This window comes from Xyrauchen texanus, chromosome 6 (assembly GCF_025860055.1).
Source record: "Xyrauchen texanus isolate HMW12.3.18 chromosome 6, RBS_HiC_50CHRs, whole genome shotgun sequence".
NCBI classification, from domain to species: domain Eukaryota; kingdom Metazoa; phylum Chordata; class Actinopteri; order Cypriniformes; family Catostomidae; genus Xyrauchen; species Xyrauchen texanus.
Window position 1 is genome coordinate 10,381,741 of NC_068281.1, and position 15,040 is coordinate 10,396,780.

The 15,040-nt window shown below is 39.5% G+C and overlaps 1 protein-coding gene across 1 annotated transcript in view; it reads left to right on the forward strand.

Annotated features, from left to right (window-relative positions):
* Nucleotides 1-6,883: 6,883 nt before the first annotated feature.
* The window catches only part of adcy8 (adenylate cyclase 8 (brain)), an 87,046-nt gene continuing 78,889 nt past the window's right edge, over nucleotides 6,884-15,040 (forward strand). Inside the window, exon 1 of the mRNA XM_052129268.1 lies at nucleotides 6,884-8,477. Coding sequence (XP_051985228.1) covers nucleotides 7,611-8,477 — 867 coding nt within the window. The 5' untranslated portion in view covers nucleotides 6,884-7,610. The remainder of the gene's footprint in view (nucleotides 8,478-15,040) is intronic.

Consider the following 15,040-nt stretch of genomic DNA (forward strand, 5'->3'; position numbering starts at 1 on the left):
TAACTGGAAGCCAAACACAGGCACTGTGAATGCCAAAAAGGACAGACATTTTCGAATATGTTTGGAACTGTTCATTAGCACAAATAACAAAATAACTGGCCATACCATTGGTCACTCAATATAAACAACTTCTTGTTTATAGAAATGTTGTATAAAGCAATATCACAATTGTGCTGTAGCAACAAGTATTAATATACAGTACAACTGCACTCTTGCTCGTGTGATTTTGCTTAAATATAACTTCAAGCTGACAATTCACATTAACTAAAGTCATTTTTTAGGTAGAAACAGAGCCTGAAAGACAACAAAATTGACCCTATGTACTTAGTTATTGCATGTTTCTCTTATTATGAACTATTCATCCATGCATGTTAATATTTAAAGGAATAGATCCAAAAATAAAGATTCTGTCATCATTTTTTACTGACGTGTTGCCATATTTAATGTTTCCTCTGTTTACATTTACATTTATGCATTTGGCAGACGGTTTTATCCATAGCGACTTACAGTGCACTTATTACAGGGACAATCCTTCTGGAGAAACCTGGAGTTAAGTGTCTTGCTCAAGGACACAATGGTGGTGGCTGTGGGGATAGAACCAGCGACCTTCTGATTACTAGATATGTGCTTTAGTCCACTACGCCACCACCACCTCATTTAAAGTTGTGCACCTTGTTTAAATTGAGTGCCAAAACTACTTACATTTCAGCCTGTTCAGCATGCAAAGTGACTGTATGCGTTCATAAGACTTGACACATATCTTTTATATATACATATATGTATAATGAACATCATATAAACAAAGTCAATACCCATTACAATAAAACATAGAGGATAAAAAGGAAAGGAAGAAAATAGAAAAGTTCAGGGGTATTACGAAATATAAAAAAATAAATCAATCATCAAAGGAAAAAGATCAAAAGAGTTAGAAATATTAATGTTTAATAGCCTTCTTATTCTGCGACCTATTTTGAGGTACAACATCTTCTCTTCTTGGCTTACGTCATCAAGAGAGAAGGTGCTGAAAATAGTGAAATAGTGAAATAGCTAAGCATGTGTCAACCCCTCCAACCATGTTTCATGAAGACATTAATATATAAAACACACACTTTTCATAATAATTAATCAATTCCTGATTGGTTAAAATTAAGTCCAATTAAGGTTTAAAAAATTAAGGTTTGTGTTGACTTTAAGGTTACAACTGCTAAAATACAAACAAATACTCTGATGGCAGTCTCTGTTTATTCATGTCTTCACCCATTTATGGTCATACTGTATATTTTAGCAGTATAATAAGCTGCTTACATCACTTCTCCCCAGACAGCACAAATCACTAATCATATCTGAATGCATGGCGACACTGACATATACGTACATCAACACATCCTCAGACACGTGTGTATGTTGCCCTTCCTGCCTTGTATATTTTTGCTGTACAGAGTCCTTAAAAATAAATCTTTTCAACAGTGTCCTCATCTGCTGGAAGTAGGCCTTTAACGTCAGCTCTGCGAGTGTATGTCTCCAGCGCAACGTACATACATATCTTAAACAGTGACTTTTACATGAACACCATTGCAGGAAAGTGGCTCATTTAAAAAAAAAAAAAAGTGGCATCCCCATTTACATGCACTGTCTAAGCAGTGTTCTTTTTATTTCCCTATACATGTGACTTGGTCAGTAAGCAGCTTTCTCCACTGTAACGTAATTTCCCCACGACAATTGTGTAAATAACAAACATGACATCCGAGGAAGACTTCGCAATTCTATTCTCTGTTGCTTCGCTTTATTTCCAGAAATTCCAGAGTTGTTGCTGTGCTTGTTTCCTTAACATATAATCGTAGGCTGCAGTGGAATTGCAATGCAATAGTGGGGTTTCCCTAAACTCTGGGATTCCCCCAATTTACAAGCACATAAAAGCAAACATTGGGGACAGTTGATATTATATATTGGTGTGTATAAATGGGTATAGTTTAAAATCTATGTGCTCTTCCCACTGTACTCCTAGAAACGTTGAATGGCATTTCAGAACACCAGCAGTGTGTACTTCTTTAAATCATCTACTTTTGTGTTCCATGTGAAAAATAAATCCATATGGGATTGGAGCGGCATGAGGGGAAGTATGTGAAGATTTGCGAAAACAAATTGCACACATTTACAGTATTCTAGCATGTATTGTCACCATTTTTGTTTAATGTGTGAAAGAGAACAAGATTTGAGAACAGGGCTGACTTCCGCACCCCCCTTATATTATTATCTCCGCACCCTAGAGGGCGCCCCATATTTTGAGAACAACTGTGATAGGGGCGTGGCCGATCGACATCTGTGGAGAGCGAGGCTGGGAGAGGAAGAACGGTAAGGATTAAAACCTGTGGGAAATAACAGCTGTTTTGTGTTGTAGTGAGAGCTGGAGAGGGATAAAAGGGCAACCATTGTGTGTCACAGCATTTGAGAACTAAAAGTCTTACGTTGGATGTTTGCCTGGCTCCCGCTTTCTCTTTAACAAAGAAAGCTAGAGACGTATCACGCACTGCTTTAACAAGTCAAGTCATTTGCGAGTGTGTGTTCAATGCTGCCTTCACGAGCTTTCAGAATTATAGTAAATTTGAGCTTCCCACTCGGAAGTTGCACTTAAACGACCACTCATGTCAGAATTACGACTGGAAAACTTGGGAGATCATTTTGATACCCGAGTTTCCGAGATGAGAGAAGCTCTAAACTTTCAACATTGCGTTTCTGTAGTGAATGACAGATTTTGTTCATTTTTCGAAACGTGCCGTTTTCATCATATTCGTTGATGTATATCAGCAACTATTCTGTGCATTTTAACACAGTGAAAATACTGTAGCTTGTTGTAGAGATTCAAGGGGAAAGGAGGGCCCATGACACAAGTTTTCTACTTGTTCAGGTCAGTCTTTTTTATTATACACAGTACGTTCACTTTAAGCCCAATGAAAACAGCTTTCTTTTTACAAAAGGCAATAGCCCACACACACAGACACGTAGCTTGTCAGCTGGGCTCTTGTGCTCAGTCTCTCTATCATCTGGCGGTGGCCTGGCCAATTATATGCCGCTCTCCCCATGCTCACTGGAATTAGAGACAGATGTTAGACATAATTTAGCTCAGGTACAAGCACCCTTACCGCTTTCTCTCTCCAGACGGGCGCTTGACCACGCCCCTGCTGCCACACTTGTATTTGACAAAAATTCCATTATTGTCAGCAAGGTAACTGAGTGATATGTATTATGATGTCAAAATAAAAGTTCCTCAATAAATATGTATGAATGAACCTGGCTTTGTACATGTTTCCTATTCTTCCCGACAACAAAGCAGGAACACAACATACAACTTCAGCAGTAGGAAGTAGGATAATTCCATGGTCATGCCAGAATTGTCATAATTTACAATTTGAGCGCACATGAGCGCCACCACAAAGTCGTGATTCCATGATGGAAACTCTAGATTTACATTGAACTTCTTCTTTCTGAGTTTGGGGCACGTCAATTAAATAATCATGGCAAAGGCAAATTATTCTTGCAAATTATTTAGTTTTACTTGAGGCTTTTGACTGTGCAGTTTAGTTTGTATGCATTGTTTGTACTGTTAAAGAAAAAACTTAATGAAAAATAGTGTTGAAAATATTTTTTTCATTTAGATGGTTTATTCGGCAACAAGTGTTTGCAACGGAACTATAAATCCCAGCAATATAGTGTATGTGGCCACATAGTTTGATAAAACGACAGATAAAGCATTCATTGCATACCTAATAACACAGCTAAAAAATGGAGAAAGAAATATGAAATTGCTAAATGTGTCTGTTCTTTCCAACTAAAACCACTCCTCAAGTCCTCCTGGGAAGTTTGCACTTATGAGGTCAGAGATTGTAAATACGATGTGATGCGCGTTCAAGTTATATTAGTTTGAAAGAACACACTCATTTTGCAATTTCATATTTCTTTGTCTCTTTTTCCTCATACTGGTGAAGACAGGAAGCTTTTTTAGTGCCATTGCAAGAGAATGAAGAAAAAGACACACATTAGGTGCGTAATTAATTCTTTATCTATATTTTAGGGCTGTGAATCAATGATTTTATAAATATATGTACTTTATACATTGTATCAAAGAACTTGCAAGAAATTGGTTAGTCATAATTTATTTTAATTATTTAAATATGTACGTTAACATGTTTTTTCTTCTTTTTTAGCAGATAGAGTTCATTCTACAAATTTGTACAGGTATTATTAATCTTTGAATCAATTATATGTACATGGCATAAAATCATTGGACATGTTGTAATAACAATTTGGGCAAATTCTTCTGCCATATTCCAGTGGCCTTTTTTTAATAATAAGATCTAATGGACAGATTCAATTTATGACAAACTTTATTGGCAAGAAACTCTTAAAGGATTAGGTCACCCAAAAATGAAAATTCTCTCATAATATACTTATCCTCATGCCATTCCAGATGTGTATGACTGTCTTTCTTCTGCAGAATACAAATGAAGATTTTTAGAAGAATATTTCAGCTCTGCAGGTCCGTAATATGCAAGTGAATTGGTGCCAACTTTTTGAAGCTGCAAAAAGCACTTATAGCCATCAAAAAAATTATTTCATATGATTCCAGTGGTCTAATTAATGTCTTTTGAAGCGAAATGCTTGGTAAGTGTTCAACTCCAATTCCAAAAACGTTGGGACAGTATGAAAATGCTAATAAAAGCAAAAAGTCCAGAAGCGCTGCCAACTTCTCTGGGCTAGGTCTCATCTTAGATTAAAGTAGAACAGTGGAAACGTGTTTTTTGGTCTGAAGAGTCCACATATCAAATAGTTTTTGAAAAACACAGCCATCGTGTTCTCCGGGCCAAAGGGGTAAAGGACCATCCAAGCTGTTATCAGCATCAGGTCTAAAAGCCAGTGTCTGTATGGGCCAGGGGTGTGTCAATGCCCATGGCATGGGTAACTTGCACATCTGTGAGGGCACCATTAATGCAGACAGATATGCAAACATTTTAGAGCAGCATATACTGCCATGCAGCACTGTCTTTCATCTGATTTGAAATTATTGTAAGTTTTAAAAAAACGGTACAACATCATATAATGTTTAGTTGTAGTGCTTTCAATATAGCAAAGGGAGAATATAATTTACAAATAACTCCTTTTTGTTTTCATTAGCATTTTTCATACTGTCCCAACTTTTTTAGGAATTGGAGTTTTTAGAATTAGATACATATTTTAAACTTTTTTAACAAATAGAGTCGAGAAAGATTGTGCTTGCATTATATTTTTAATTAACTATTTATTTTTTGAACAACCCTATCAGTTTGCTTCAGAACACATTAATTGATTGACTGGAGTCATGTGGATTACTTTTATACTGCCTAAGCCCTTTGGACCATCAAACAGCCAGCATCCTGATGGATGGCACCCATTTACAAGCATTGTATGGACAAACTGAGCTGAAATTGTCTTGTAAAAAATGTCGATTCGGTTCTGCTGGAGAGGGAAAGTCATTCAAATCTGGGTTGGCCTAAAGGTAAGTAAATCATGAGAGGATTTTCATTTGGGGTTAACTGTTCCTTTAAAGAAAATCCCGAGTTTCAAACTTGTAATTATGACTTAGTGTTGGTATTCATGTCATGTGCTCTCAAATCCTAAATATGATAATTCAGACATGACTTGAACGGACCATTAGCTGCACTTCGCTGCCTCCAGTCAACCTTACTTTTTCAAAAGAAACAGAAAGCCAAGGCACAAGATAAAGTGAGTGAGAGAGTGTGCCACGCAGATAGAAACTCATGCAAAGAGGAGACTGAGATTTGAGCACTTCTCGCACGATGGAAACCCACAGCCGTTAATAAAGAGCCGGCAGCGCGAGCGGGGGACGCGATGAGTCACTCACGGTGCGCAGTCGGTCCGTTTTGATCAGCCGCAGTCGCGGTGTGTAAAATATTTTTTAAAAGACGAACATCCGGTGAGTCATTGTCCAGCTAAGTATTTTATGTTGCTATATATTTGATAAATTACATACAAATTCTAAACACGTATTGCTATAAAATGCAACTTGAATTTGAGTTTGATATTAAAAACTGTTTTTTTATATTAATAATTCAGCATTGCCTAATAATTAGGTCAAGTAGCCAATAATAAAATATTAGCCTAATTGTTTGAATAATAAATTCAAATGGCTTTAGTTTTTATCAATGGCATTGGTTAAAATAAATATATTAAGTTAGAAATAATAAGACATAATTCAAAATAAAAGCAATACAATTCAATTAGGATAGTCTAAATAATGGTCCGACTCCGATTGATGCTCTCTCTCCCCCCTACGGTCCGTCCATTCTTCTTCGCGCGCTCCTCTGCGGTGCGCAGAACAAAAGATGAGCGCGGGGGGAAATAAGCAAGCACATGACGTCAGAAAGACACACACGCGCGCGCGCGCACACACACGTTGGTATCCTTATGAGGGCTCTCAATAGACATACTGTGAGAACTACAAAAACTTTCAGCATTAAAAAAAAAAAAAAAAAACATTGTTTAGTATGTTAAGCAATTTGAAATATTGTGAAATTAGAAATGTCCAATAATGGCAATAAACCACATATAGAGCATAATGCCCTTGTAATAGGCCTACCAGTTTGTAACCTAAAATTTTTTCCTCGGAAACCACCCAAACACTCACACACACACTCACACACACACTCACACACACTCTCTCTCTCTCTCTCTCTCTCTCTCTCTCTCTCTCTCTCTCTCTCTCTCTCTCTCTCTCTCTCTCTCTCTCTCTCTCTCTCTCTCTCTCTCTCTCTCTCTCTCTCTCTCTCTCTCGGTGTAAACGGCATTTCCATCAGATGAGCGGACGCACTGAATGGTTCTATAATAACACAGAAGTCCGCGATATCACGCCTCCAACTGACGCCACGAGCCTTGTTTGTTTTATTTGACATAACTCGTGCGATTCAGAGCTCCTACTTTATTACAGCCTATTTATCCTTCGCGATAAATTTATCCAGCCCTAAACCTCACCCCTGACGAAGATTACAAGCATTCCTGGAGTCAGTTCTTGAGAAGATCCACGGGGATCGATCCAACTCGGCTATACAGAATGGCGTTGAGGGAAAGACTCTTCCAAATTCTTGTGTGTCTACCCTGGTTGCGATAGAGAGACACACAAAGACCTGCTGCTGAAAACGGAAAACTGACATTTGCAGCCTTCGTCAGACACTGCTGTGGGAGAAGCACGCGCGCATCGCAGCGCGGTAAGATGAGCTGTTTTCCAGCACGCGAGCGGGCGCATGCCATGCAGTAGCGCTGCACATCTTGAGCCGCAGCCAAATGGCAAGGGCAAGCGCTACCAAAGCGCTTTGACGTTCGCGGAGGACTAGACATACGATGCGGTCAAAGGAAGCGTTTCTCCCTGCGTGCTGAGCGCGTGACAATGAACGGCTGCTGCCGTGGGACAAGTCACCGGTGCGTCCACCACTCTCCGTGGAGTCCAAAACTCACCCTCCTCGCCGAACACGTTTGACTAGCCCTCCTTACACACACCTGCACATATAGCTGTCTCTTTTTCGGAACGCGTGTAGTTAAATAGAACAGCGGGTGTGGAAACAATGGAATTATCTGAGGTGCGGTGTTCCAGCGCGAGCGAGGAGCTGTACACCATCAACAAAACACCCACCAACAACAGCGGGAACCGACCCAAGCGTTTGCTGTGGCAGAATGCCGTGCGACATATCACCGAGCAACGCTTTATTCATGAACACAGCCCGAAGCCCGTCTCACCGGACGAGCCTCACGAGCAGGGCACGCGGAAACATTCCGCCGGCAAGACCTCTGTGAGCGACCGGCACAACAACGGCGGCACAAAAGTCTTCCCCGAGCGCTCGAGCAGCGACCTGGGTTTCCTGCAGATCGACTGCGCGCCCAGCAACTCCGACTTCTTCTTGAGCTGGGGCTACACGTACCGCGGGGTGATCTTCCCCACGCTGCGCTACGCCTTCAAGTCCAGGGATCTCGAGCGCCTGTACCAGCGCTACTTTCTGGGCCAGCGACGGAAGTCCGTGGTGGTCATGAACATTCTGGATGTGGTGACCAAGCTGACCCTGCTCGTGCTGCACCTGACTCTGGCCTCCACACCGATGGACCCGATCAAAGGGATGCTGCTTGGGTTTTTCACTGGCATCGAGGTGGTCATCTGCGCGCTCGTGGTGGTGCGCAAGGACACGAGCTCGCACGGTTACCTGCAGTACAGTGGCGCGGTGACCTGGGTTGCTTTGGCCACGCAGATCCTCGCGACGGGACTGGGGTACGGCTTGCTCGGAGATGGGATAGGGTACGTGCTCTTCACGCTCTTTGCCACCTACAGCATGCTGCCGCTGCCTCTCACCTGGGCCATCGTGGCGGGACTGCTGACCTCTGCTCTGCACATTGCGCTCCAGCTGCTGGTGCCCCCTCGAGCGCAGATTTCCACGAATCAGGTGAGATCAGAGGGTCCTCGCGCGCCATTACTTACTTCGACGTTCTGCCGCGAGCAAGATTTCTGTCATCAGCAAAGTATCAGTCTAAGCGCGCGGTGACAGATAGAGACAACACACATACACGCGCACGCATTAGGAACACTTAGACCTTAGCCACACATTATTCTCAAATTGGCACTTAAGTATCATCATCATTCTGCCAATTTTGAGAATGTGTGCGTGTAAACTATTCACTTGTTGTTTTCTTAGCTCGAGACATTCCATCAAGCCTTTATGCCAGGGCGCACTTGTCGCTGTCCACCCCGTGTGGTGCTGAAAGTTACATTTTTAGGTCGTTAGTCGAGGGTTGCATGCTGCGTTCTGTCTGATCTCGATAGATGTCAATGTGCGCTGACCAAATTTCTTAGAGGTCGTCAAATGTCAGTAAGAGCTCGAGCATGCCAGAGAATGCGACAAAGCAGACATACTGTATTAAAGCGTTGCAGACTTTTACAAAAATCTGTTGTACAAGCTTGAAGATCACTTAAGGGATTTAATGACAAATATAACTGTAGGTCATCTGCAAAGCAATTGAAATTTATGTTGTATTTTCAAATCACAGAACCAAGCAATAACAGATATAAAGAAAACAAAATTGGCCCTAACAGGGATCCTTGCACAACACTAAAATGTATTGCTAAAGAGGAGGACAGCTCATCTCCTACAGACACTACAAATTTCCTATTTGACAAATAGGAAGCAAACCAGTCTAAAGCCACCCCATCCTTTACTACCTCGTGCAATTGCTTAACTTTTGCTTTCTCTATTACTTTGGAGATGAAAGATACTTTTGAGATTGGTCTTTAGTTATTGGCAAACAAAGGATCTAACGTGGGCTTCTTCAGAAGCAGTTGAACTATCACAGTTGCAGTGAACTATGTAGGGAGTTATCTCAAAGCATTAATGGGCTTATAACAATAATAGCATATTTTGAAATGGGGTCACTTGCGATAAATTACATGTGTGTGTACACTTGGTTTTCAGGTCAGCAAAGCTGCTCTTTCTCTCTGTGTCAAACACTAGGAGATTCTAGTCTTGACTTTAGGTCACACAATACACATGTAAGCATGTCAAAGATTGTACATCTTAATACATAGTGACACTATCAACAATCAAGATATCTACATAAAGACTGAGGCCAATATTCCCAAACTCAGTCAAGCAAAGGATACCTCATGCCTCTAGCAGACCCAAAAGAGTTTGTTTGTGTCCACGCAGTGGTCGAAAATGCTGTGAGGTACACTGCAAAAAAAAAAATGCAAGCGTGGGAGTCAAAAATGGAGAAGGGCACTCTGACTCACACACTTGTCTGCCAGCATTGCTTCGTCTCCCTTCTCTCTTTCCCTTATCCTGCAGAACACACTCATACACACACACACCCTCAGTCTTGAACACACACCTGTTTTAGTGTTTAGTTCTGTGTAGTTTGCCTATAGTGGCCTACGTGTAAGATGGATGCTGCATTCTCTCACTCCCTCTGGGTTTATGGAAACTCTTGAAGGTTCTGTATCAATCATTTATGAGCCACACAAGCTTACAACACTTCACAAACTCCACCAGATCAGTGTGCTTGCTGGCTGCGCAGAGCAGCTCTCTTGAAATTCTCATGTGCAGTATAGTGAGTAGAATCAGAAATAATTTGTGTAGCAGTTTTTACTATACATGTTTTTCCAAAGCAGCTTTACAGAAATTAGAAAAGTGGTGCGTTTTAAGGCCCCCCCCCCCCCCCCACTTAGGAATTTGATAAGGTAGACAAAGCATATCAATTTCACCCTGTGTTACTTTTAAAAAGTTTTAGGTGTATGTGAATGTGTACGTTTAAAATGAACTGGAGCCTCCAGACCTGGCTGTACAGTGAAAATAAACAGTCATTGTGTGGACTTTCCATTTACTTTTTTTAGTTGTTTCCCTTAACCTTATCCTCACAGAAACCATTTAGCATTTTTTGTGTTACTTTTATTAAGACATTATTTAGTAACAGTTTTCCTTAAAGACATTTGCTGGTCCCAATGTAAGTGATTACTATGCTTTTGGGACATTTGTTCCCAAAGTAGACAAAACCTGACCCACAAATACATTTATAAACCTCAATGGTCATGGTGATTTTCACACATGCACCTGGATCAATAACAGTGTGCTGCTCAGTCGATTAAATGTTTTAATGTCTGAGTAATTAATAATGTATTTGTCAATCAAGTATTTGATCACTGACACTGTAGATGGCCCTGCCATGTAACCAAAACCTTCAAAAACAATCAGCTACTGCTAACAATGAGTTTAAAACTATACCGCAATCTCTATTAAACTGATAAATAGGACAAAGTCAGGACAAGTGTGTATTCTGATATCCAGTCTACAATTATCTTATGAAATACTGAATATGTCTATTCACAAACTTCTTTTAGAGAAACAGCTCTAAAAAAACATGGGCTGTGAACAATATTACTTCTATTCCACACATCCACATTTTTTTTTTTTTTGCAAAGTAATAGATTTCTAAAGACTTTTCAATATTATTTCCAAAATATTTGCCTTTGTACTGTGATGCGCATACACATTGTGATACGTTTAAAATGTATCACATTTTTCTATAAAATCTTTGTTGATTTTGGTAAAGTAATAAAGTAAAAGTTACAGTAGTTTTTATATCACTACTGATATTTCAAAATGAGTATTTGCTTAATTGTAGCAACAAATTTGTTACATTGTTTTATAGAAAGATCACATTGAAATGCATGTATCAAATATAATACAACAAACTTTTGATGTACTGTTTATCTCTCTATCATCATTAGAGTCCATTCATGCCCACTACAATTAAAAAAATTTCTTTGAAAATACTGAAATATATTTTTTATAAGATATATTTAAAGTGGGAAATTATATTAAAATATACATATGCATATGCAGCCCATTTCTGTCATTATAAAAAATATAATTGTTTTACATTTTCAAGCTATTTTGTTGTCATCTGATTATTATGATGTTATGATGCATTTATAACCACCTGAGACCCGGCAGGAAAAAAAAAACCTTTTACAATTTTGCTTTTTTAAATGTCAATATAGTGTTAGTTATATAGTTTGGTGCATGAAAATCTTATGATAATAAATGGGTTTTATTATTAATATTTGCTTTGGTGTGCTGAATTGTAAGGTCATAATTTCTATAGACCAAGTAGAGGATGTTGTCATGGCCAAACTCTCAAACATTTGATATCTCTAAAAAGCCCAGTGTGTCTTCTTCAGATGCCCCCAGATTTACTGCTGTGCATTGTTTCATGTCTGCTTATTGTAAGAGACTTTGGACTTTTCATTAAGTCGCTTATAAATATGGGAAGTTGCAGGGTTTATTATTTTATTTTTTACTTTTTTCCAGAGTGCAGTCACGTTTTTGGGTTTGCTGGTGCTTCGGCTCACAGGGCACAATAAAATGCTACCCTCCAATTATAGCAGCTGCCGGATAACACCATCTACTATTTTAACCATGTTCTACTTCAGAGGTGTCAAACACACCAGCATGATCACACAGGAAATCAGCATTCTGTTTCTGAATGTTTATTTACCATAAGATCGGCGACAATATGCTGACTTACTGACATGCAACATTTCCCACCAGACATTTTTGCATCGGTTTCAGTGTGTTTATCTTCCCATGTGGCTCGACCGGCAACGTGGCGTGTCAGCAGCTTGAGAGACCCGGTTTGTATCCACGTTGAAACCAGGAAGTAATCACATTCGCTTAATGAGTGACAAGCATGATTTGGAGGTTGCACTTTTCCCCCTAACATTACATTTTTACTCCACTAATGGTTAGGTTTAGATTTGGGTTTGGATTGGCGGGTGGAGTCCAAAAAATATGCATTCCTCTACACTGTATTACATCCTGTACAGCTGAAAGTAACCCTCATGGACTTAAATGGAGCTCACACGTGCCTATATGCTCTACAAAACCGCTTTGGCCACTGGGGGCAGTGCTGGTAGGTGATAGCTGTGTGGTATGTGTAAACCTCAATCCTCTAGCCTCAAGATGTGAACTAGCGACTGACGCTTTGGCCTCCTTCTTAGCACCTGCCTCCTATGCCAACTGAATCGAATCCCACTCGGAGCAGGTTAAGCAGGACCAGTAGCACTTGTACCAGTTTTTGCAAATGAAAAGTCGACCTACTCTTTCTGATTTTATTGTGAGGTCTGGTTGAATACAGCTAGTGGAAGAGTCATCCGAATTCCACACTCTCGTGAATATGCACGTTATACATGCTTTTCAACTGGCTACCCAGTTGTTCATTTCCTTAATCACTGCAATAATGACAACAGGGACATATAAAAGGAAAATCGTAGAAGTAAAAATGTATTTCTCCATTGTCTCCAAGTCATATATTTATTATAGACCTTTTATATTCCCTGATATTTTCAAGGTTTTCCATTACAGTGGGAACCCTGTAAAGAGCAGTGTGTGTCTCTGTAAAGAGAGTGTGTGCTCACTTTTGTTTTATCCTAATCAATTATTAAAGCAATATAAAGTTGATTCAGGACTTTATTAACTCCAGAAGAACATGTGCATGCTCTCTGTGCATGTGGGTAAAAAACAACAACCAGTTTAACAAAATATAACCTGTCTGTATAAAATTAAGTTTTGTCCAAACGGGCAGGGTTTGATGAGACACCACTATTCCACATTTTGTTCATAATGTCTAAAGCTGTAGTTTGTTTCTCCTGTCTCAATGATTCAGGGTGCACCATTATTTTATATACTGTCTATCCTATTAGTGTTATGTGTTCTATGCTGACCAATGAAATTAAGACCATAATCCTACTAAAAATTGGGATAGCTTATTTTAACTTGTTTTGGTGAAGTTGTCTATTTTGGACTTGTTTTTCCAGACCAGGTCTCTTGTAGGTCTCCAGGTCTCTTACTGTTTCAAGATCTGGCAGCACTGCTATTATGGCAATTATGGGCTAAGATAAATTTAAATAGCAATCCTTTAAATGTTTTGAATTTTCGGTTTTGTTTTGTTTTTGGTGTTTGGACTGACTGAATAAGTGAAAAGTCCTGGGAGTTAAATATTTAAAAGTGTTATAGGGAAGCAGTTAACGGCAGAGTGATGCTGCAGCACTTTAAGGTCTTTGCTGTCTGAAGAAAAGGTTGTGGGGTTTAATATCAGGGCTGCTGAGAGGTCAGGGCAAACAGTGATGAAAACACAACTATTCCCACAATGCACTTTTCAGTAGAATTCAGCACTTAAAATGCTCCATGGAGACTTGCTGTTATTGGCCTGTTGTACTTCACTTAAATGTCACATTTCAATTTCAAAGTTTATCAAATGGGCATTATAACATTTCTGCTCCTCAGCTGAATTATCAGGACACCAGCCCATCAGCCCTTCTCCTGCAAATCTCAGAGGCAGCATTGTACAACTGTAATCAACCCCAGTAATTAAATGGAGTGTTAATTAAATCTCAGTCAAGCTCCTTGGTGTGGGCAATACTGTCTGGCTGGAGTACAATGTTGATAATAATGCTTTCATCAGATCTGTTTGACTAGGGGCTTTGATGCCGTTTTGTTTTTATTTTAAACAGAGGCTTTCACTTGCTGCCATCTGTGGGAGTCAAGCACTAAAGGCGACCTGATCATTGCTACTTGCTGATGGATATCACTGTTCAGATAATTATAGTGTTGAAGACTGTAGATATATAGTGCACTTTGTTTGAATGTGCAGTATTAATTTAGCTGTCAATAAAATATTTTATTTTGTTTAGTGCCGTTAATTCTCTTGCTGTTTTTACCTGATGGACACACACACACACACACACACACACACACACACACACACACACACACACACACACACACACACACACACACACACACAGAGAGAGACACATTTACTTTTCTATCATGGTGGGGATTTCCTTTGACTTTTACAGTTTTTATACTGAGCAAATTATATTTTCTATCCCTTAACCCCCCGCGACCCTGTACACGGGATAAGCGGTTGACGATGGATGGATGGATGGATGGATGGATGGATGGATGGATCCTTTAACCCCCACTGAAACCTTTCTTAATTTATAGACTTCCATTAAGACATTATTAATGCATTTATTAAGCCATTTTCTTGTGGAAAACTTTGCCCGTTCTTTATAATGTAGGTGATTTCAGGTTTTACCATCATTGTGAGTGTATTTCATTCCCAGGATGCCGCAGTTAAAATGAATAGATATCATTACATTAAATGGAAAATATCAAACCAAGTGGCTTTAATTTTAATGAAAGATAGCAAGAATGACTTTCAAATGTCATGTAAACAGTTTTCTTGCATTGTCTGATTTTGGGTAGTTATCACCATATTGGTGTGCATGTAAACACAACCATTGAAAAACTGACACTTTTGGTTTTCAAACTTAAGTGGAACATGATGAACTACACCTGTGTTTACTCTGCTAGGACACCTGTTTGAACTTCCCATTAGTGGAAACGATTTCGTATATACATATAAAATGGCCTAGGGACCTTTGGGTGAA